Source organism: Peromyscus californicus, unplaced genomic scaffold (genome assembly GCF_007827085.1).
Source record: "Peromyscus californicus insignis strain IS unplaced genomic scaffold, ASM782708v3 Scaffold_16__1_contigs__length_79575227, whole genome shotgun sequence".
In the NCBI taxonomy this organism is placed as follows: domain Eukaryota; kingdom Metazoa; phylum Chordata; class Mammalia; order Rodentia; family Cricetidae; genus Peromyscus; species Peromyscus californicus.
In genome coordinates this window covers 5,068,134-5,093,007 of record NW_026294458.1, presented here as the reverse complement: position 1 = coordinate 5,093,007, position 24,874 = coordinate 5,068,134, and the positions used below count along the sequence as shown (strand labels likewise).

The following is a 24,874-nucleotide window of genomic DNA, read 5'->3' as shown; positions in this document are numbered from 1 at the left end:
TTAAAAAAATCATGTGCATTGGTGTTTTGCCTGCATGTCTGTCTGTGTGTGTAGAATCCCCTGGAATTGGAATTACAGACATTGTGAGTTGCCATGTAGATGCTGGGAATTGAACCTTGGTCCTCTGGAAGAGCAACCATAATTCTTAACTGCTGAGCCATCTCTCCAGGCCCCCATGCCTTTTTAAAAAGTTGTCCCTGGCTGTTAATTTTTGAGAATAACTTTAAGAGGAAAAAGCCTTGAGAATTATCAAGATGTTGGACTCTTTTTCTTTTTTGTTTTTCAAGACAAGGTTCCTCTGTGTAACAGTCCTGGCTGTCCTGGAACTCTGTCCGTAGACCAGGTTGACCATTGACTGACTTTGCTATTTCAGAACATTGAGGTGTGGCCAGAAGCAAATTAATTGAAGCTTGTTAACCGTATTTATTTCCTACTGTTGCCATAACAAACCATCGCTCATCCAGTGACTTAAAACAACACACTTATTATTACTGTTCGATAGTTAAAGTCATAACTTGGCATCAGGAGAGGCCTTTGGTGCTAGACCAGTGGTTCTCAACCTTCCCAACACTGCGGCCCTTTAGTCCAGTTCCTCACGCTGTGGTGACCCCCAACCATAAAGTTGTTCTCGCTGCTCCTTCATAGCTGTAATTTTGCTGCTGTTGTGAATTGTAAATATCTGTGTTTTCCACTGGTTATTTGGCCTTCAAAGGGGTCATGACCCATAGGTTGAGAACCTTGTTTAGTGTCACTCGGAGAGACGGTTTTGTCGTCCTGCAGCCTTAGGGGCTGTCGGCTCTCTCTGGCCCTGACTTCTTTCCTTCAGCCTGAGGCTGGAGTGTAGCCTTTTCTGACCTTGTTTCTGTTGTCATGTTGCTTCCTTTGACTGGCAGTCCTCTACCTCTGTCTTCTACTGTTGAGGACCCATAGGATTATAGTGGGGTACTTGGATAACCCAGAGCAAGGTCCCTGTCGCAAGATCCCCGTCACAAGGTCCTTTTACTTTCTTTTCTTTCTTCTTTTGGTATTTGTTTGTTTGTTTGTTTTTCGAGACAGGGTTTCTCTATGTAGCCCTGGCTCTCCTAGAACTCACTCTGTAGACACCGCTGGCCTCGAACTCACAGGGATCCACCTGCCCTTGTCTCCTGAGTTCTGGGATTAAAGGCGTGCATTACCACCGCTTGGTTTAGGTCATTTAGTTGTATCAACAAAGTTCCCTTTTGCCATAGAAACTACGTATTTACAAGTTCCTGTAATTACGACAGGCACCATCAGACACCACTGTGCTTCCTCCCACAGGTGTGTTCAGGTGTACCCCTCCATGTGTGTGCATGCACATATGCATGTTTGTGTTTATGCATGCTCATGTGTGTGGAGGCCAGAGAAGGACATCAAGTGTTCTTCCTCAGGAGCCATCCACCTTGTTTTTATGAGACAGTCTCACTGGCCTGGAGCTTGCCAAGTAGATTAGGCTGGTGGTCCAGCCCTAAGGGACAGTTTCCCGGCTTTCTCTGCTTTCCCGGCACTGAGATTACAAGTGCTCACCATGATCTCTGTGTGTGTGTGTGTGTGTGTGTGTGTGCCTGAATGTGTGCATGCGTGTGTAGTCTAGATGTGTTCATATGTATGTGTGGGTCAAAGATGAATGTCCTGTGTCTTCCTCAGTCACTCCCACCTTAATTTTGAGTCAAGGTCTCTCCCTGAACCTGGAGCTTGTCAGCTCTGCTAGACCAGCTGTTCAGCAAGCTTAGGGATCCTCCTGCTCCCCCCGCCACCCCTCCTCCAGGTTGGGATCACAGGCATATGCCCCTGTACTCAGCTTTTCATGTGGGTGCTGGGGATCCAGACTCAGGTCCTCATGTTTTCAAAGCAAGCACTTGGCTGACTGAGCCGTCGTCCCAGACTCTCAATCCATTTCGGAAAAATTAACAGAGGTTGCTCTTGTGACCTTGGAAAAATCAGCATTGTAACTTTGGAATCAGCAATATCTACTTCAGTGAGACTATTTGCTGACACAGAAAGACACGATGTAACAGGAGTGACAGAAGTGACAGAGGTGAAGATGGGAAGTAGGGGACGTCGCCGGTGGAAGTGGGGAGCAGTGTTGGTGAAATGGGGCCAAGTGTGATAGCAGAAGGAGTTAGCCTGGGAGGGCCCTCAGTGTGACCACTGAGGGTGTCTGTTAACTTTACTGGGGTCTGTGCTAGTCTCCGACAAGCTGTTAACATTTGTCACATGACCAAACTGCTCCTATGTCAGAGGATACATGTGATATTTATGAAACTACTGATCTCAATTTAGAGTCGTTAACTTTGAAGATTTTGGAAATCTTGAGGAACTTGTAAATGATAATATATATTATTTCTTGAAAATTACTGTATCAGGGCATCACCCAGTGTTTTGCAGTCAGTGTATCCTTTATTATCATGGTATCCCCAGAAGACAGGAAATGCGTTCTTCTGTCAGAACAACTGAGAGTCCCTGGAGCTCCAAGAAGGGAGAAATGGGGAGGGAGGAAGGAAGGGAGAGAGGTAGGGTAGGGGTAGAGGAGGAGTATGTTGGTCTGTGTAGCCAAACTGCCAGAAGCTATGGGCAGAGCTGACTTGGAAAACTGGAACCTGAGTTCTCTTTCCCCCAATCTATACTTTTTCTTTTTTCCTTTTTTTTTAATTAAGAAAAATTTTTCATTCATTTTATACACCAGTCAAAGATCTCCCTCTCCCCTCCTCCTGTCCCCCTAGCCTCCCACTCCCCCCCACAAGAAGACAAGGCCTCCCATGAGGAGGCACATCCAGTAGAGGCAAGTTCAAGCCCCTCCCAGTGCCTCAAGGCTGCGAGAGGTGTCTCATCATAGGTAGTGGGCGCCAAAAAGCCCACTCATGCACCAGAGATAGATTCTGATCCTACCGCCAGTCTCCCCACCCCCCAGCAAATCAAGCTACACAACTGCCTCGCCATTCAGAGGGCCTAGCCCAGTCCCATGCAGGCTCCTCAGCCGTTGATCCAACTTTCATGAGTTCCCACCAGTTTGGTTTGGTCATCTCTGCAGGTTTCCCCATTATGATCCTGATGCACTTGCTCATAGTATTCCTCTTCTCTTGCACTGACTGGACTCCTGGAGCTCTGGCTGGTGTTTGGCTGTGGATCCCTGCATCTACCTCCACCAGTCATTGGAGAAAAGCTCTGTGATGACAGTTAGGGTATTCACCTGTCTGATCTCTGAGGTAAGACAATTCAGTTCAGGCACCTCTCCACTATTTCTAGTAGTCCAAGCTGGGGTCATCCTTGGGGATTCCTGGCAACTTCCCTATCACCCAGTTTCTCTCTATCCCCATGATGTCTCCCTCTATCGTGGTATCTCTCTCATTGCTCTCCCACTCCATCCCTGTTCCAGATCGACCATCCCATTCCCTTATGTTCTCATCCCCTATCCCCTACCCTCCATTGCCCACCCCTCAAGCCCAGTTTACTCATGGAGATCTCATCTATTTCCCCTACCCAGGGCGATCCATGTGTCCCTCTTTGGGTCCTCCTTGTTAGCTAGCTTCTCTGGAGTTGTGGGTTGTTGTCTGGTTTTACTTTACTTCTTTTGCTTCCTTTGCTTTACTTCTATTATCCACTTAGGAGTGAGTACATACCATGTTAGTCCTGAGCCTGGGTTACCTCACTCAGGAGATCTCTACTTTTTAAAAGATTGTTTTAATTCCTGCCCGGGAGTGTGGACCTGGCAGTAGAGGTGGGTTGCCAGTAACAAGCATGTAGCTGGCGGTTAGTTGGCAGTGCGGTGTAACTTCCTCTGTTTAAGGGAGGGTTATTCAGTCCCCTGGATGTTTGGCCGCCTGCACAGGAAGCCCCACTGGAAGGAACTCTTCCAGAACAAGAGGTGCTGTTCTGGGACAGCACTACAGACAGCACAGATGTTCACACTGTTCCACTTACAGATGGAGAAATAAAAGGGGTTCAGAGCAACCAGATTGCCCAGAGTCACAGATAGGACTGGGAAAGCCAGATTGAAACCTGCTGTGTGTGCACATGTGTGTGTGCATGGGATGTAGAGGCCAGAGAACAACTCAGTTATTCCTCCTTAGGGTCTTTGTTTTTAAAAAAGTATTTATTTATTTTGTGTGGAGAGAGGGGGAGGGAGGGAGAGAGCTATCAGTTCCCAGATGGAAGTGAGGACATCTTTGAGGAGCTTGCCTTGCCCTCCACCTTGTTGAGACATGGTCTCTCCTGCCGTGTCCCCACTAGCTGGCCTGTGAGCTTCCAGGTGAATCTGTCCCTTTTCATCTCACTATATGAGCTTGGAGATTACAGATTTACAGATGTGTACCACCATATCCGGCTTTACAATTCAAACACTATTTATTGTCGGGGGCATTCATGTGTGCACATGTGTGGGATCAGAGGACAACTTGTGGGGGTCAGTCCTTTCAGTCCACCGTTGTTCAGGGCGTCAGGCTTCTGTGGCAAGTGCTTTTACAGGCTGAGATGGTTCAGGCATCTAGCCCCCCCAACTGTCTCTCTGTCCCTGTCTGTTTATTCCTTCTCTCCTGCTGTGTGGTCCTTCCCACTATTTAAAAAGCTACAGAAGTACCCGGCTCCAATTGGTACATCTGTAACACAATCTCTAAACCTAAGGTTCAGAGAACATCACGGAAGAGGCGTAAAGATTGTAAGAACAGGGGCTGGAGAGATGACTTCTTTGTTAAATGTACTTGCTGCTCTTGCAGAAAACCTGGTTGTGTTCCTAGCACTCACACGGTGGCTCAAAACTGTCTGCAACTCCAGTTCCAGGAGTTCAACGCCCTCTTCTGGCCTGTGAGGGAACTGCATGCGCATGATGCACAGACATACATGTAGGCAAAACATACACATAAAATACAAATAAATATATCTTTACAAAAAAAGTTTGTAAGTTCTAGATGACCAGGATTCCTGCTGTGAGATTGTGCCTTATAACATGATAGGGATGCTATACTCTTGAAATATTAACAATATCGTTGTCTGAACAAGACCCAAATAATGACCATACCAGTGGACATGTCAATGGGGACAGGAGAAAGTCCACAAGGCCCCACCCACCCCTAGATAAAGGACTATAGGAAATCAGTTTTCTCCGGGCATGAGCCCTGCATAGGTTATGTCCTAAACACATGTGCATATAAGTAACACTAAATGACTTAGTAGGGTGTGTGTGTGTGTGTGTGTGTGTGTGTGTGTGTGTGTGTCTAAAATAAGAACAGAACAAGAGGTCATGAGTCCCAGAGTGGGTGCAGGGGATGATGGGAGGAGTTGGAGGTGGGAGAGGGAGAATTATGTAAAGATGGTACTCATGCATAGAATTCTCCAAAATTAAAAAGCTGCAGAAGAATAAAACCTATTTTGGGTAATATTTGGATAAGCGTAGCCATTTTCTGGTTAGTGGTGCAGAGAGTGAAAGACTGTAAAGAAGTAACTTGTCCTGAGTCTCTGAAGGGCGGTGTGAGCATCACTGTTGCTGCTGCATGTGTCTGTGTGATAAGGAGCAGTGTGCTGAGTACCGGATATGATGTGCTCAGATGTTTCAGCTGTGTTCCTAGGAATGTTTGGATAGCATGTGTTTTGAAGATAGAATATTAGAGTTTGTTTGAAAGAAATTAGTCTGTGTTTGGAAATATTCCAGATGGAACAGAATAGTCAGTTTCAGCTTGTGAAAAGTCAGTTTTCACATGTCCATATGTCTTATACTTATCAGCTATTCATTTTTTAATATCCTAATCATAGACACTAACGTGATAAAATTGTCAGTGAGTTTGGGCATGTTGCTTTAAGATAACTAAGCTTACTTGTGTTTTATTGCTGTGTGTGTGTGTGTGTGTGTGTGTGTGTGTGTGTGTGTGTGTGTCCCCAAGCGTGCATGCGCGCTAGAAATGGAAGGGAAGATCTTGGACATCCTAGGTAAATGATCTTACCACTGGCAGATGATATCCTGAATCCATTTAAGTTAATTTTAAAAAGTTAAGTTTTCTAAGGGCCGGAGAGATGGCTCAGTAGTTAAGAGTGTTTCCTGTCTAATCATGAAGACTGGAGTTCAGCTCACAGCACCCACATAACCACCCAGGCATACTGCACATGACTAACATAGCAGTTTCCTCTGAGGGCAGTGGAGACAGGAGCATCACGAAGTTTGCTGGCTTCCAGCCTATCTGGGAAACACAAACCTTGGGTTGAGGGAGAGACTCTGCCTCAAAGGAGTAGATGGAGAGTAAGTAGAAGAGGACACTTGATGTGTTCTTCTGACCTCTGCTCATGCGCACAGACACAGTGCATCTGTGTGTATTTCTAGATTTCTTCGGTATTTCATTCTTTCCTAAAGATAGCCATGTTTCCTGTGAATGGCTGTGTGTAATTATTTTATCCTGTGTTTATTATTTTATAGGTTCACTGTTGACTCTCCCTTTAAATTGGCTCTTAGGTTTGAGAGTGTGGTGTTAAATAACTGTCTGTCCTGGGTGTGTATGCTCAGCTGGCCCAGTTGATGACAACCCAGCCGGTCTGTGCCCTGTCACCAGGGGAACCGGAGCTCCCCTGAGGTCCCAGAATAGAAGGACATGATTTTTAGAAGCTTTTGACGGCAGCTTGCCCCGTGGCTGCAGCTATATAAATCTGCTTTGATGCTGTCTGGGGCTCATCACGTCTCATGTCACTGTTACTCGTCTGATGACTCGGGTGGGTGGAGGCTCCAGTCCCATACCTCTCCAAGTCTGAGCTAAGTTCCCCCCTTGGGGTTCTTGTCGGAACCCTCCACCCACATGCTGCGCTCTGTCCCGTTTCTTTTTGCCTGCAGACAGATGGCTGAGCGGAACCCAACCAGCGATTTCTCTGAAATGTCCACCTGAGAAGAGGATCTCTAGATAGCATCTACCTCCCCTCCAAAGAGACCGTCATTCAGACCGCTGCAGTCTGAGGCCAAAAGCAAGAAACAGAATTGCCTGGATTGGTTGAATATAGTTACTGGAAGCAAATATGGACAACGAACCAGACCAGGAGAGTTTGGAACAGAACCCATGTGCCAGGACTACTGAGGAAGAGCTGAACATGTCTTTCAGTCTAGAAGCTTCTCTTTCAAAATTCTCTTGCATAGATCTGGATAAGGAGCTGGAGTTCAAAAATGATCTGGTAAAAGTGTAAATTCTGTCAAGTGATGGTTTTGAACAAAACTTGGGTTGGTGTACTGTGTGACCCAAATGCTCTGAACCTACTGTTTTCACATGACTAGTGAGCAGGAGTCTGTCCAGGTTACGAGGTCCTGTCTCTCTTGTTTGTGCAGTCCGTCACTGTTTATGGAGCACTCTGGTTCTGTCTTTGAGCGTCACACTGGTAATCCCCTTACAGACAGACACTGGTATACAGCTGTGGTGACTGCCTTCTCAGGGCCACAGAGCTGATGGGGGAGTAGCAGGATTCTTACCTTGCATTCTATTTGCCTTTCTTCTTGATTGAATATTGTTTTTTTTTGTTTTGTTTTTCGAGACAGGGTTTCTCTGTGTAGCTTTGCGCCTTTCCTGGAACTCACTTGGTAGCCCTGGCTGGCCTTGAACTCACAGAGATCCGCCTGCCTCTGCCTTCCAAGTGCTGGGATTAAAGGCATGCGCCACCACCGCCCAGCCTTGATTGAATATTAATGGTTTCTGTGACTACGAGAGTATTTAATGACAACTTTAAAAAAGCTAGTGAGCCCTCACCATGAAAGGAACAAGAAATTCTATGTCAAGCTTTGACATATCATTTAGGTCTCAAGTCTACACTTTGGAAGTGTGATGTGGTGTTTTGTCATCCTAAGAAAGGAGGTACAAACGGCCTTCAACTTTCCAGAAAGGTCTAGGGCTGTCAGAGCGGCACAGTCAGGGTGTTCTGGCCTTGAGAGTCGTTGAATGTGTGGATGGGAACTACTGAGTTGAATATATGATCCAATCAGTGGTACACTTGTCCTTTGATAGTGATTCTAGTTATTTAAAATATCTCACAATTATAAGAGAAAAAGCCTCATGAACTTTAATTTCTTTATTTAGATTGACGACAAGGAGTTTGATATTCCTCAAGTGGATACCCCTCCAACTCTGGAAAGCATACTTAATGAGGTAGGTAAATATTACTCAGTACTATCACTTTGTGGCATTGATTTTTCATACTTTTTGGGTTAGTTACAGTGTATGTATTTGGATGTATACTGTCCAGTATGGTAACTGCTAGTTACATGTGTCAGCTTAAAGTTTACGTTCATTACAGCTAACTAATACATCAGTTCTCACTTGCACAAGGCTCATTTCAGGAGCTCAGGAGCCCTGTGTGACTAGTGACTTCTGTAGTGGTCAGCATAGACACATAGTATCTTCGTCACAGCAGAAAGCTCTGCTGGTCAGCACTGGTCTAGATTTTGAGCGGCTCAAGGGTAGAAACTACATCTTGCTCATCTTTTGTCTTTGTGCCCAGCTGTTCTGCTACCTCTCTGGGAGTCCATGAACATATGTGAATATCTCACATGAGATAAGGTACCAGTGATAGACCAAAGAAAAGATTCTACACAAGTCCACCTTGGTGAGCCAGTGACTTTATTTGGCTTAGTTTAAGAGAATACATGACTCAAAAATAGTTACATCACCCAAAATTCCCATCCCAGCATCCCTCATGAAAGCTGTATTACAGGAGTCCTGTCTTTAGTTGGTCTATTAGTCAGGGATCTGTAGTGAAACAGAACTTAAAGAATGAACTACACACACACACACACACACACACACACACACACACACACACACACACACAGAATTATTAGAACGACTGTGTCCAACTAGTCCAGCAATGGCTGTCTACCAACTGAAGGTTCAAGAATCCAGTAGGTGTTCAGTCCATGAGACTGGATGTCTCAGCTGGTCTTCAGTATATGCCAGAATCCTGAAGAAGAAGGCTGTAATGCCAGTGAAGGAGTGGACTTGCCATGGACACAAGAACAAGCAGGCAAAGAGCCAACTTCCTTTGTCCATGTCCTTTATATAGGCTGCCATCAAAGGGTGTGGCCCAGATTAAAGGTGGATCTTCCCCCACCTCAAAAGATATGGATTAAATGTGGGTCTTCTATCTTCAAATGATTTAATTAAGAAAAAAAAAAAATCCCTCACAGGTGTACCCAGTCACTTGGCTTTTAGTTAATTCCATATATCGTCAAATTGACACCCAAGAACAGCCATCACATTTGACTTTCTACCTCCTATATTCTCTTGGACCTTTCCAAACTACATGTAACTGTGAGGTGGTTTGAATGAGAATGGCCCCCCAGAGGCACCTTTATTTGAATGCTTGGTCCCCAGTAGGTAGAACTGTTTGGGAAGGACCAGGAGGTGTGGCCTTGCTGGAATAGGAGTGTCACTTGGGGTGGGCTTTGAGGTTTCACAGACTCTAACCCTCTGAAAATACAACCCCCCAATAAACTCTTCTATAAGTTGTCTTGATCACAGTGTCTTATCACAATAGAAAAGTAACTAAGATACCAGGTGAGGATCTGGTGGCCCATCTTGTTCAGCTTTAGGGATTGACCTAAGTGGGGCAGTGGTGAATGAAGAAACAGGACACAGAAACTGAAAAGCTGGGATTAGGTGCACAGTGTTCCCTGATGGAGATGAGTCAGCAACAGCTGGGAAACTCAGCATGTTTATTTTATACATCTGGATTGAAGAGGCAGGTTTATTATATACAGCTGAACAGGAGGAAGGGATAGCTAATCTCAGTAGGGTCTATGCAGGGGAGCAGTCTCTGTAAACATCAGGCTGTAAACATCCAGGAAGAGGAAGCTGTGGGGGACCTTTTCAGTACTTACTGTCAACTAAGGCAAGGACCTGGAGAAGGTTGCCATTTCCCTGGGCCTGACCTGGAGAAGGTTGCCGTTTCCCTGGGCCTGACCTGGAGAAGGTTGCCATTTCCCTGGGTCTGGGGCATTGGGATCCTGGACATGGCCATGCTTATGTGAACAATACACATCGACTCAGGACTCTATCCACTCCTTACACATTGACTCAGGACTCCATCCACTCCTTACACATTGACTCAGGACTCCATCCACTCCTTACACATTGACTCAGGACTCCATCCACTCCTCACACATTCACTCAGGACTCCATCCACTCCTTACATATTCACTCAGGACTCCATCTACTCCTTACATATTCACTCAGAACTCCATCCACTCCTCACATATTCACTCAGAACTCCATCCACTCCTCACATATTCACTCAGGACTCCATCCACTCCTTACACAATCACTCAGGACTCCATCCACTCCTCACACATTCACTCAGGACTCCATCCACTCCTTACATGTTCACTCAGGACTCCATCCACTCCCCACCCATCTTCTTTTTTTAAAAACTATTCTTTGAGATGCTTTTTTCAGCTCTGTAAGACATTCAGTGGTTAGCCTCATACCATTCATGTAATAAAACTTCTTACAGAGGGAAGGCAGATCTCAGATGGCTTACCATTGTTTCTTCGAAGCAAGTGCCAGTTGGTTTTGGGATTCTGGCTGTTAGGAGGGTACTAAATAAAAAATAAAAAGCCAGGTCTGGTACGGCATAAAAAAATCCAGTTGCTTGTGTTCAAAGGGACTGTTGGATGCAGTGGTGTGGGTGGGGCTGTGGCACTACCTTTTTAGCTCTCCGGAACCCATCACCATTTTGTATGAGTCATTTCACCTCCTTCCCCTGGGCACTGCTGTGGGGCCCCTGTGCATCTTCCTGCCTTCTAGTGAGCTCCCAGTGAGGATGGTCTGTGCTGCTCCACCCAGCCTTGGGACCGGGGTGTCCTGCTTATGTTTCTCTTGCTTTAGTAAACACTGAAAGGGAAACATTGGCTCAGGACCCCCAAGACCAAGTTCTCAGCACAGAGGAGATTTATTTGCCCCAGAGGGACAGAGGGCAGGGAATGAGGGACAAAGAAAGACAGGAGACAGAAGATGAGGGAGAAGGGGAAGGGAACAAGGGGGAGGGGGAGGGGCATTTGTCCCGGACGGACAGAGGACTGACTGCCTCTGGAGAGAGGAGACTGGCAGGGCACATAGGCAGATGGTGGTTTATAAAGGTAAAGGGGGAAACCTTTTGTTAGGATGAGGTGTTTAATTTTTTTTTATTCTATATGTCTTTCACATTATGTATCTTGATCACATTCATTCCCCGTCCCTTCGCATCTGCCCTCTGCCCCGAACCCCCAATAAAACAAATTTCAAGAGAAAAAAGGAAGAAAATAAAATTAAAAAAAAAAATTTTAAAAAGGGAAAAATTTAAAAATCTCATTATGGAAGCTGCAGTATGACCCTGCAAGTCACGATGTATTACCCCTTTGTCCATACATCTCTACTAGCAAGTGTTCATTGCAAAGGGAGGTGTTTAATTTTAATTGGGCGTGTCAGGTGTCAAGGGGGCTTTTAATGGCTAGACTTCAATACTTTGATAGCTGGACCTTGGTGCTCAGCCTCAGGAGGAGGAAGGGGACAAATAAAGGAATAGACCTTAGTAGCCAGCTTTAGGAATGTCATCTAATGGTTAAACAAGGAAGGGAAAATGGGGGAAGGGCAAGGCCTGCCAAAGCCATGTTTGCCATGCTCTGGCCTGCTAGAGTCCCTTCAAACACTATGACAAGCCACTCAGGAAAGGGTTAATTTCAGCTTACACTTTGTAGTCCATCACCTTGGTCAGGACCTCAAGGCAGGAACCGGAAAACAGGAACTGAAGCAGAGACCATGGAGGAATGCTACTTATTGGCTTGTTCTTCAGGTCATATTCAGCTACCTTTCTTATACCTCCCAATTAACAAATTTATTTACTTCCCTCCCTCCCTCCCTCCCTCCCTCCCTCCATTTTCTCCCCTCCTACCTCTTCTTCCCCCTCTCTCCTCCCCTTCCTCTCGGGGCCCCATGAATGCTGCATTCTCATTCTTAAAAACGATTGAACGTTTTTGAGACAGGAGGCTGGAGAGATCCGCGCTGATGCCTCTCAGCTCTCAGAGTCATACCTCTAGCTGTGTTCCACATACCTGTAGGTTGTAGATAGCACCACATAGTTGCCCGACTCCTTTCTCTGTGAGCACTGATGCTCTATTGTTTGGCTTGGATTTCTATTTTTTTTTTTTACAGTGCTGAGGACTGAACCCAGGGTCTTGTGCATTCTGGGCAAGCACCCTACCACTGAGCTATCTCCTTGACTTCTTCTTCTTTTTTAACAGTTTGATGTTATAGTTACTTTGTATTTTACTTCAAAAGTGTTTTGTAAGATCTGTGTTAAGACAAAACATTTTCAGTTTTTACATTGGTAGCATTGTACTCTGAAAGAATCTCTTACAGTGAAATGTTTATATATTAATTTATTAATTACTTAATTTCTAACAAAGAATCTTTTATTTAGAGGTAAAGAAGTTAATTTTAGCCAGTTTGGTTAGCATAGTTTAATCACATTGTCATTGAGCTATCTTATTTAGCATGAAATGAAGTTATCTTAATGGATTCTGTATACAGCCTTATTTGCACATCTTTAAATATTGGCAACAAAAATAATGCTCCAGTGGGGCTGGAGAGATGTCTCAGTAGTCAGGAGCACTTGTTGCTCTGCAGAGGACCTGGGTTCAATTCCCAGCACCCACAGTGTCTTACAACCTCCCTTAACTCCAGTTCCAAGGGGTCCAGTGCCCTCTTTGGACTTCCTTGGGCACCAGGCACACGCATGGTGTGCATACATACATGAAGGCAGAGCACTCATAAACATAAAATAAAAATAAATTAGAAAGATAATAAATTAAAAATCATGTTCCTCTGAATGAGACTGTCATTCATCATGAAAGCAAAGTATCGCGGCATAGTGTTCTTGTCCCTTAGGAACAGTGAGTGCCATTGATGTAGCTCACCAAGAAGGGAATACTGTTACCACTGTGGGCATCATTTGGTGTCCACTGTGTTAGGGCTCTGTGGTAGATGCTGGGATCACACAGTGCCATATGGCAGCCCCTGTCCTTGAGAGAAAAATGGGACTCAAAACTGGACAGACACAGGGAGCTAGCAGGTAGATAAGAGAAAGAAAAAAGTACTAAAATCATTGTGAAGACTTATCACTGGTTATTAAAGGAAATGATTGAAAAACCAAAAGGCAGCATAAGCCTTTCCTCTAGAATATTTATTTATATGTGTATATTCTATCATGTTCAATTATACCAACTTGAAGGGAGGTTGGGAAAAGAATGGACCTCAGGAGTTGGAGAGATGGTTTAGAGGTTAAGAGCACTGGCTGTTCTTCTAGAGGTCCTGAGGTCAAATCCCAGTAACCACATGGTGGCTCACAACCATCTATAATGAGATCTGATGCCCTCTTCTGGCCTGCAGGGTTACATGCAGGCAGAACACTTAAATAAATCTTAAAAAAAAAAAAAAAAAGAATGGACTGCAGGTGTTTTTAAAATGGAAAGATAAAAACTTCTGAGATGTCGTGGACCCAAGACTTAGGATATGAAATAGCATGACCAGGCCTGGAAATCATTGCCTCTGAGGTTCTAAGTTGGAAGTTACGTTCTCTATCCTAAACCTTCCTCTTCCAGTCCCTTTCTTGCAGTAAACTTGTCCTTTGACCTCATCATGACCTTGTCCCTTGCTTTCATAGTCTCCCTGTCTCAGAGTAACATTGGGTTCACTTCAGTTCTGCTGTTGGGAAGCCAGGAATAGCTTGTGAATTTCTTGCAGTGCTTGCCCAGAAATGGGAACATGTCGTAAGTGTGCAGCACAGAGGCCCCTTACCGACTGAACAGCCTGTGCAACAGAATGCAGAGGCAGAAGTACTGTTCCCGAAACTCCTCCCGGGCTTCAGTACCCATTCCTCCGGTAATTGTGACTCCAGCTTTTACTAGCATTGCCTGCTTTGAACCTCACACACAGGATAGAGTGCATGCACACATGCATGACATGCACACTCATATCTCTGACTTATTTTCTCCGGCACTCTGTTCTGTGGTTCTGTCATTTTTTGTTGTAACAGTTTATTCCTCTGTAATTCTTTATATGTCTCATCTAATTCTTTATATTCATTCATCTGTAATTCTTTATATACTCATCCTACTATTGATAGACATTTGTGTAGTTACAGCTGAGGATATTTTTATCTTGTCTTGTGTGCACACAACTACATTCTCACGTTTTTCTTGTGCATGCCCCCTAGAATTGGGAAGTGATCATGTGTAACTCAGCTTTTGTGAACACTGCCATGGGCTATCAAGTGGTTGTTTTGTAATGAGTCTTTCTCTGTCCTGTCAGCCAGCTCTCAAATAACAGCACAGAGACTTATTATTAATTATGGAAGATTGGCCTTAGCTTAGGCTTGTCCCACCAGCCCGTAAAACTTAAATTACCCCATTTATCTTAATCTACATTCTGTTGTATCTCTCTGTACTGCTCATGCTACTTCCTCTGCATCTGGCTGGCGACTCCATCTTCTTCCCAGAGTTCTCTCTCTGTTGAGAAGTCCCTCTTAAGCCAGGCTGTGGTGGTGCATGTCTTTAATCTCAGCATTGGAGGCAGAGCCAGGCAGATCTCTGTGAGTTCATGGCCAGCCTGGGCTACAGAGTGAGATCCAGGACAGGCACCAAAACTACACAGAGAAACCGTGTCTTGAAAATACCAAACCAAACAAACAGAAGTCCCACCTCTACCTCCTGCATAGCTATTGGCCGTTCAGCTTTTTATTAAACCAATCACAGCAATACCTTTTCACACAGTGTACAAATATCCCACGACATTGTTTTAATATATTCTTTAGGAGAAATGTCTGAGACATCAGGTGGTGAGACGTCTGGTTGTTTATACACCTGTTAACTGTTGAGTTTTTCTTGTGCCCTTCTTTGGCCTTTCACACTTAATGAAAAGTGCATAGCGGTTTTTAATTTGAATTTCTCTGAAGATTGATGGCTTTGGATGCCTCCAAGTAGTTTGGCCATTTGGATATCTCTTTTGTGAGAAGCTTTTTTCTCTTTCTTTCTCTTTTTCTTTTTCTTTTTTTTTTAGATTTATTTATTTTATGTATATTAGTGCTGTAATATCTGCATGGCAGAACAGGGCATCAGATCCTGTTATGGAAGAGGAGCCAGTGCTCTTAACTGCTGAGCCATCTCTCCAGCCTGGGAGTTCTTTATATATATATGCCATGCAGCCCACAACCCTATCTTAGATATATTTATTGAAGTCTGTTCTTTCATTCTGAATCCTTTACACCACTGATGGCTTCATTTGATGCCTGGAGGTTATTAACATACTTCATCTTTTTAGACTTTCCCATTGTTACTTGTATTTCCTGTGTTTAAGAAAATGTTGCCAATTCTGAGGCCAGGATCTTATTATCTTATATATTCCAAAATCTTTACTGTATTTCCTTTCATATTTAGATCTGTATTTCGTCTGTAATTTTTTTCTGTTCCTATTAATACGAGGATGACCTGATGTCATTTCCTGGAAAGAATATTTTTGGTTGTGGTGTCACATGTGTGTGGGAATCTGAGTTAATTGGTCTGTCTGTGGCTGCCCTAATGTCTCATCACATTCTGTGGATTGAGACTTTAGATCTGAAGTCTGGGAATGTAGCTCAGTGGTAGAACACATGCCTAGCATGTGAGGCCCTGGGTTCCATCACCAGCAACACACACGCAGACAGACAGACACACAGTTGCACATGCACATGTGCACACATACAGAGAAAGCAAGGAGTTAAGAAGGAGAGGAGAGGAGAGGAGGAGGGGAGGAGGGGGGGAGGGGAGGGGGGAGGAGGGGAGGAAGGGTGGGGGAAGAGGGGTGGAGAGGAGGAGGGGAGGGAGGAGGAGGGGAGGGAGGAGGAGGGGAGGAGGGGGCTTGGGAAGCTGAAACAGAGGAGCAGCCGCCAGGAGTTCAAGGGCCTTTTCAGCTGTGTAGGGAGCTCAAGGCTAGCTAGCCTAGGCTACATGAGACCCTGTCTCAAAAAAAAGTAAGCATGGAGCTGGAGAGTTGGTTCAGTGGTTATGAACACTTGCTGCACTTCCAGAGGACCCAGGTTCGATTCGCAGCACCCACATGGTGACTCACAACTGTCTGTAACTCCAGTTCCAGGGGATCCGATGCTGCTCTCCTGTCTCTGCAGACACTGCACGTTCAGGTTGCACAGACTTGCAGACAAAACATTTACACACACACACACACACACACACACACACACACACACACACTCACCCACTCATAACTCTAAAATACCACAAGTCAGTAAACAAAACAAACACAGGCTTTGACACCCAGCACTTGAGGTGTCCGAGCTCAGTGGTTGCTGTTGAGACTGAAGTCTCAGTTTTGGGTTTTTACCATGCAAGGTTCAGGGGCACAAGTCTGCCCAACTTGATAAGAGCCTGTGGTTTTACACAGTCCGGGGAAGTTGATATCTTTACTGTGTAGCAGTAGTTTGAAATTCCTCTTGACTTTCTCAGTTCTTTGATTTCCTTCACTTTTTCTTTCAGTCATCCTGCAAGCCTGGCCGTTCTCAGGTGGTCTGTTTCATTTAATCATGTGTCCAGGCTACTTAAGAAAATCAAATAAGGCTTTGATTGACTCTCTTGCCTATGACCTTTGCCCTGCAGTTCTTATTTCCAAATTACTTCCTTTTCCTGTAGCAATCGCTGCAAGTCTTTTACAGCTCTCAAGCAACTGTCTCCTTGCCAAGTACAAACTCGTTCTTAGCAGACTTATGTGTGGTGGAGAATTCTGGAATGTAGTGAAATTATAGACTAATGTTGATGTCGAAGACAGATTTCACAGCCATTACCACATGGCACTTAAAGCTGTGGTTATGAAAAAGCTTGCTTAGCCAGGGAGTGTCTGAGGATCAGGAGAAGAGAGCTACAAGTCTTCCTGAGGATGAACAGCATTGAATGGTGGCCTGAGAAGAAGCAGGAAAGAGGACCCGCACGGGTCCACATAAACAGGGAAAGGCACTTCTGTTGGGAACCAAGGAGAGAGAATGTTTGTCAGTAGGGAAACTGAGGCACGGAGGACAGGCTGACTGAATGTGGGTGGTGGCTAGTGTCTTCGGCAGCGTTGGTAGTCAGCGCTCAGAGTGAACGGAGAAAGTGGAGGTGGTGAGCGGAGATGGCATTCCCTGGAACAGGAATTGGAAATGTGAGTTAGAGCTGCCAGGGAGGCGTTGTTCTTGGTTCAGAGGCAGCTGTACAAGCCAGCTCCTCACCTCCTTTATCTGCTGTTGGTGGCTAAAGGTCAGGACTGTCACCTGTGCCAGGTCCCTCCGGACAGACACTTCAGAATCTTCTTTGACATTTCCTTTACCTTTCCAGCCCCGCCCCCTCATTTAAAGGATAACCAGGGGCTTGAGTTTTGCTCAGTATTGTCTCCTTCCTCGTGGTCTCCCTTGGCCTCTGCGTTCCTCAGCTGGGCTCTCTTCCCCTTCGTTGGTATTCAGATGCCCTCTAACTGGTCCGTAACTCTTCCCTGCCAGGGCTCTCCCTCCCCCTTCATTCAGCATGTGGCCCCATTTATCTCCTAAACACAGTCCCATCCAGTCTCTGGTGCTTTCAAGTCTGGACACCCTCCCACTGCCTGCTGTAGGTAGTATTCTAGTTAAGTAAGTGAGTGAGTGGGGTTGCATGCCGGGCCTGTAGCAGGTACCGTAGGGACAGTGGGCAGACAAGGCTGCCACAGGCCCTGCTGCCTCCCAAACCTGATGGAAAACAGTGCCTTTCACAGAGTGGACTCTGGTTCATCCTCCCAGACTCTCTTTAGTTTCTCTTGGTGTATCCCTGCCATTTATGGCAGCTTCCTTTATCCCTACTAAATCCGTGGTACGACGTTCATGTTTCCCTCCCAGAATGCCTTTCTTCTGTGTACCTGTCATACTTTCATGGCAGACATTTGTTTTCTTCTGATTGGCCATTGCCTGTCAGTTCACCAGTGAAGCACCTCTGTAGGCTTGGGTTTAAAATACTCGGCAGCTAACAATGGCCGCACAAGGGTTCCTGCTTCTTCCTGCTGTGAACTCTTTAGGAGTGATCTCTGTGCGGAGTTGACATTGTGCATGCGTGAGAGTGCACAGAAGAGAAGGGAAAAGCAGAAGCAGGAAGAGGGGTGCTGTGGAGATGCCAGCGGTGCCCGACTTACTTGTCCTAGGGCGTGTTTGGAGTCCCGAGTTTATGATGGTGTCTTCTTTCATCTTAGACAGATGATGAAGATGAGTCTTTTGTTCTTGAGGACCCTACACTGCTCAACATTGACACCATTGATTCCCACTCCTATGACACCTCATCTGTGGCCAGCTCAGACAGCGGCGACAGGGCCAACTTAAAGAGGTAAGTATGCTAGTGACTCATACTTGTCTATGGATGAAACACATGATTATTTAGAGTCACTCTCTTTACAGTGCAGCCTAACTTGATTATTCAAAACCAGTGTCTTCATGGTACATTGTAGCTAGCTGGTGGAGGGGGCACAGCTCAGGTGTGGCACACCGTGTGGGGCTTGGCCCACCTGGTACCTGTGTGCCCTGCACTCCCCCACACCCACTCTGCAGAACTCTTCACTTCCTGGAGTAGGTTCAGAGGGGATCATCAATGATGATTAAAGATGGGGTGGGGGGAAGACTTTGAACTCCAAATGACTTCAGTCCCGGCTGCATCTCACCTTCCAAATTCTTGGGGAGAACATGAAGAGGAGAGAAGCGGAGAAAGCATGGTGTGAAATGCTTCACAGAACCCACGTGTGACTTGAATGCCGACCACGTGACCTGCACTCTTTCCCTTTAGATGTTTCCCATGTCAGCGCTGTCTTCTTAGGTGCCATCTTGGGACAGGGATCCCTGGAGGTGTGTTCACCTCCGCATCACACTGTCTTACAAACAGAGGAATGTTTTTGATGGCCTGCATCCCCTGTTTAAAAGTGATGGTGTTCTCTTGCTGCCTATCGGGTGTGTCTGAGCTTTTGATACTGGCACAGGTTCACACTTGAGAACCATGCAGTTGAGTTCAAAGGAAAAAAAATCACACACACACACACACACACACACACACACACACACACACACACGATCTTGTAAGAGTTAAACAAGCTTCTGACTGTGGTGTTGAGCTGTGTTCCTAGCTTCCCTGGGCTGCATGTGGCTCACTGGGCATGCGCTGGACGTGACTGGTACGTGAAAGTCGAACGTCCTTGGTGTGGGGTCAGTCCAGGTGCTGCCTCCCACTCTGAGCCTGTCTCCGAGCACTTTGACCTGCCCATCCATCCAGTCTCTGCCCATTTGTCCTCACTCTTCCCCACACTGTGCCCAGGCGGATTAGACGTCTCTTTCCCGGTAGCTGTGCCTCATATCCCCCAGTAAACAGGATACCTTCTTCTCTGTTTGCACAGCACTCATGCTTCTGGTCTGTACGCTCGTATTTACAAGCTGCTTACCAGCCCCTCCTGCTAGGCCGTGGGATCCAAGTAGTAGGACCTGTGACTTCCTTGATTTTGGATCAGCAGAGCACTTTTTAGTCAGAATGGGCATACGCTGATGAATGTTTGGTAGAAGTTTAAGGACTCTCTCTCGATGGTGACGAGGAGGGTAAGCGAAAGGAGCCATAAGTAGGAGTGAGTGACGAGTGAGGGCAGGTTGGGGGAGTGGGGAGGGCAGAGGTTGTGAGGCAAGCGGGGTGATGCAGAGTCCTGGGCAGGAGCGGAGTCTGTGCAGCCTTCCCGAGAACAGGAGAACCCGATCCTGTGTCAGGTGGGCAGGGACCATTTTGAGCAGCGGAAGAAGAATGTTAGTTATTTTCTTGCTTCAGACTCTGAGCCTCGAGGTGGGTTAGAACACGTCTGAATGTTGGTCTGTTCAATTTTTATACATCTCTTCATAACAGTTAAGAATAATAATTATATAATTATTGATAATTGTTATGATTATTGATAATAACAGTGTTATTTTCTACTTTTAAAGTGTATTTTCTTCTCTCAGAGCCTTGGGATCCTGCCTTCTCAACCCTTCCGCTAACTATTTTGTTCTCTCTCTCTCTCTTTCTCAGGAAGAAGAGGCTGCCTGATTCCTTCTCGCTGCACGGATCGGTTATGCGGCATTCACTTCTGAAGGGAATATCTGCGCAGATTGTGTCTGCAGCTGTGAGTGTCCGTCCTCCCGCAGCTTGATGGCCTGTGGTGGCACGAAGTAGGAGCGGGCACGAACAAAGCCCGGCTCTTCCCTCGCCTCAGAGCTTAAGAGAAATACAGTCTGGCTTTTATGGTTTTTCCGGCTGTTTTTGACTCGTAAGACATGGCCCCACATCTTGACGTAGGAGTTAGTGCGGCCATGAGAGTAAAGGTCGGTGAGCACTGCAGTGTGCCGAGTGAAGCGTGTCAGCAGGCGGAGAGAACCGCCCGCTGCCTTCCCCTTGCCTTCTTTCCAGGTTAGTTGCCGTCTTAGGAGTTTGGTGAGGTGAAGTGCTGGTTTTTAGCCTTTTTGTATGACCAGATGATGGGTCAGAATTATAACCGAACGATTTAAAAATAACTGACACGTCTTTTTCATGTGCCCCTGTGGAAGAAGGTAAAGCCGTGCCTTGACTGGAGACTGGAAGGCAGCTCAGAGGGGGAGAGGCGCCGCTGTGAGGGCAGGGGCCCTGGTGGATGGGGCTGTTGTCCAGTGGCTGCCATGGAATATTTGGGGTCTTTTAAAAATGTCGTACAACACTGGGGTGGTGTGCAAACGTGTTTAGTGCACTCAGCACACTCTTCTTTTTTTTTTTTTTGTTTGGTTTTTCGAGACAGGGTTTCTCTGTGTAGCTTTGCACCTTTCCTGGAACTCACTTGGTAGCCCAGGCTGGCCTCGAACTCACAGAGATCCGCCTGGCTCTGCCTCCCGAGTGCTGGGATTAAAGGCGTGCGCCACCACCGCCCGGCTGAGCACACTCTTCTTTGACCTCACAGCTCACGCTTTTGTTTACGTTGTCAAGTCTGTCTTCTGAATTCGGTAGTTCTGTCTACGATAAGGATGACAATATAATGATGACAGCAGGGACCTCGATACTGTCTCATGTCCTTTTCATGGTGTTTAACATTTTACATATTTGATTTGGACAAGAAATGAAAGTTACTTTTCAAGAGAGTGAGAGGGCGAGATGGCAGGCGTCGTGGCGTCCGGCTGTGTTTCGGTTGTCAGTTCTGCTAGAGGAAGCTCCTTTGCGGAGAGCAGCTAACGTTCATCCTGGGCAGCTGTGTGTCCTGACCCAGCTGATGCGCACGGCATCAGACATGGTGCTGGCTAGAGAGATGGCCAAGCAGGGGGGAGTGGGCAGTGCCTCCTCCTTTGAGGAGAGGAGCTCATATAGGCCAGAATGGAAACCACCTGTTGAGGATCACGTTTCCACGACATTTTCTGAATCTAATCCTTATGTAGGTGATGAAATTGATCCCTTTCCCAATCAAGATGGACCAGAGCAGTCATTTGACCCACCTGTGCAGTTTAAGAAATATTTTGGATAATGGAGACTGAACTAGAACTCAGACACTGAGCGCTGATCAGAGAAACCTGTTCTTTCCTGAGGACGAGGAGGCAGTTCTAATCAATCCCAGAGTGTGTGTCCCAATAACACTGCTCTCCCTACGCCAGGCACGATGCGGTGCTTTCCGAACCTTGGATTACCAGCTCCACTGAAGTTGCATGCTTTTCCGTGACGGGTGGCTTGTTAACATGGAAAGCTATTTCTGTTTGGGGTATTTTTCCTGAATAGTTGATCACTTGTGCCTTCAGCCTTGTGGACAGTGATGTTATCAGACTTGCTTGGACACGATCATCTTGACTTTGGAGTCCATGAATGAAAAAGACTTAGGAAACATGGAATTTTTGAGTCTTGTTGCTTAATTTTGGGATCCTTCTCAAAGTAATGTGACATATGACTATATTTAAAATTAATTCAAATTAGGTTTTTTTAAAAAAGAATTTATCATTTTAAGGATGAACTTAGGCTACTATAGAGGCCTCAGCACATGTTTTATTATTGTTTAAAAACATGTCCACTGTGCTGGGCTCTCTTGGGGTGACTGTGAAATTGCAGCTTCCTGGAGCTCACCCACCCCTTCTGAATTGTATTAGTGGAGCAGCATAGGGATCTGCATTCTAATGAGCATCCCAGGTGACAGTCACAGAGTGTGGCTTTTAAGAGCCACTAACCACGCTAGGGTGCTGTGTCACCAATCCCATAACTTAATTAACTCTGTCCCTCCCCTCCCCCTTCCTTCCCTCCCCCCCACTCCCTCACTTCACTTCAGCTCACTGCTCAACTGGCACTGTGTCTCCTTGCATGTTTCCCATTCATCTCAACTTTAAGAGCGTTTTTTTAAATTAGCATACACAATGCAGGTTTCCTTATGGCATTTTCTAATATTTACTTTTACGTGACCTATCCCCTACACTCTTTTCCCCCTGCTCCACCCCCAGGAAAATTCCAGTTTTGATGCTAAAATGTTCCCCACATCTGTCATTGATACTTTTTGAAGCCAGATGGCTTTTACGTTCGTTTGAATGTAGTTTATGATTTTCATCTGCACTCTCATCCCTGTTTTCTCTGTGTGGAACAGAATACAAATCGTATATCCAATATTCATAGCAGGCATGTGTCGCCCTCCACACGGCAGGGCACCGACGAAGACACTGTCACAGTTCTGCATCACCACAAGCTGTTGTTACGACTTAAAGCCACTTAAGCCCCAGGTGGACACCAGTATAGCATTTTTTGCATTTGATTTGTCCACAGGATGGTGTGTGTGTTAGGATAAATAGAGCAGTACTTGCTGTTTTTCTGAACAGGTGGAGATCACTGTCAGAACAGTTAGAGACTTTGACGTCGTAGTTACTGGCGAGGAGCTGAATGGTACTTGATATTTTGCTTGTTTTAGAAAGGACTCATTGTTTCCTGATGAGCTTCATTTAGTCACTGGAGTTAATCTACTGGAGGGGAGCATCCCACACAGAGGTGGGGTGCCTGCAGAGAGTACTCCTTTTCTTGAATCTTTGATTCTACCGTTTTGGTCCTGTAGGACTTCTAGTCTTTTTACAGCATGGGAAACAAACTTTCTTCTTTAAATTTCCATCCCTAATTGGCACCCGAAGCATCTGTTACCGTTAGTGAAATAAAACAGTCTCCTCTCAGGCTCCTGTTTTGATGTCTGCAGCTCTTGTGGGAGGGGGAGGGGAAGGGTGCACTTCCTACCTAAGCTGTTCAGGTCCAAGAGTGCATAAAAAGAGGTTGCACGCTTACTCTCAATACCAGTATCTTCTCAACTTCTTCTGTTTTAAAATTCTTTTAGGACAGAGTGGATGCGGGCTTGCCCACAGCAATTGTAAGTATACCTTTAGCCCCTCAAGGTAAGGTTTTTAATTTTACTGAGTTCTCAGGTTTGCTATGAAAATATCCCATGCCATTATGATAGCTCCTTAAACCATTTTACTCTCAGTAATCAGGTTTAAAACTTGCTCAGTTTGACTTTCCTGCTGTATTGTTGAGCACTCAGGCTTTTGCTTGAGAGCAGGTGATGGAGACAGACCTTTCCAGCCCGAGGTCCCCTGTGAGCTGTGTCCCCGAGTCTGTAAGGACTGGAATGGTATTGAGTGAGCTCACTCTGGTAAGACACATTCCACAGCTGTGGACTCCAGGGCCGCGCCTGCAGATAGTGTCTGGAGTGGCAAGCCGGAGAGGCTTGAATGCACGAAGGATCTGCCTCCTGGTTTTTCTCAGCGGCCTCTGTGGCTTTCTCATCAGTCACTGGTGAGGAAGCAGGCTCAAGTGCTACATTCTGGTGTCTCTTGCCTGCTGGTGATAAACTGGAGAAAAGGATTCTCACCCCTCCACATTGCTAGGAGGCCCACATAAGCATCTCTTCAGCTGGCCAGAGAGGCGTTTGTTTGTTTGTTTGTTTGTTTTTTGTTTTTTTAATTTTAAAGTTGTTTTAAAGCAACGGTTCTCAACTTTCCTAATGCTGCAACCCTTTACCACAGTTCCTTATATTGTGGTGACCACAAAATAATTCTCATTGTTATTTCATAACTGTAATTTTGCTACTGTTATGAATTGTATTGTAAATAAATATTTTTAGAGATAGAGATTTACCAAAGGGGCTGTGACCCATAGGTTGAGAACCATTGCTTTAAAGGATATCAAATGATATAGTTCATATATAGAATTAAACATGATATTTTGATAACATTTCTCTTAAATTTAGAGGAATCCTTAGAAAAAAAGATGCCCTGGGTTTGATTTCTTGCTTTGCTTTCTGGATAAAATTCCATATTTTAGTGGTTGGTGCGTGAGCTGGTGCCTAGAGGAAGGCAGGCCAGCAGATTCAACACTGATGGTTTTCTCTTTTGTCTCCAGGCAGTGTCCAGGCTGATAGCAGTGGGGACATCTCATGGACTGGCTTTAGTGTTTGGTAATTTTCTAATCACTTTCTATTTTAAATATCAAGATTCCTTTTAGGCTTTACAATGTCCTTTAATTACATTTTTATATGGTAGACTGGATTTCCAAGGACACAAGGAAAACATGAAGTAGCAGTTGGTATTTGAAGTTAAAAATTACTCGACTTATGGCTTCATTTCACTTCTTCCTGCACATTTCTTTCCTTCCTTATGAATATGTAAGTGTCGCTGCTAACACATCTGTTAGTGTTCTGTACACCTAGACAGGAGAATAATGTTGGAAAGAACCTAGGCCTGTCAACATGTCTCCCTCCGGTTAGTGGTGGGAATCATTTTTTATTCTGAGTCATATTCCAGTCCAGGGTATTCAAAAAGATCTTCAGGGAAAGGAGTCCCCAGGTTTCTGAGTCAT

The 24,874-nt window shown here is 45.5% G+C and overlaps 1 protein-coding gene across 4 annotated transcripts in view; it reads left to right on the top strand.

Annotated features, from left to right (window-relative positions):
* Positions 1 to 24,874, top strand: part of Vps8 (VPS8 subunit of CORVET complex) — a 236,527-nt gene that overhangs the window by 13,329 nt on the left and 198,324 nt on the right. For 2 of the 4 annotated variants that reach the window (XM_052740097.1, XM_052740099.1), the window contains exons 2-7: positions 6,827 to 7,158; positions 8,052 to 8,120; positions 18,240 to 18,370; positions 20,078 to 20,171; positions 23,355 to 23,387; positions 24,419 to 24,473. In XM_052740097.1, coding sequence (XP_052596057.1) covers positions 7,006 to 7,158; positions 8,052 to 8,120; positions 18,240 to 18,370; positions 20,078 to 20,171; positions 23,355 to 23,387; positions 24,419 to 24,473 — 535 coding nt within the window. In that variant the 5' untranslated portion in view covers positions 6,827 to 7,005. Of the gene's footprint in view, positions 1 to 3,049; positions 3,225 to 6,826; positions 7,159 to 8,051; positions 8,121 to 18,239; positions 18,371 to 20,077; positions 20,172 to 23,354; positions 23,388 to 24,418; positions 24,474 to 24,874 lie in introns of all 4 variants that reach the window. The other 2 variants (XM_052740098.1, XM_052740100.1) reach the window with 2 other exon arrangements.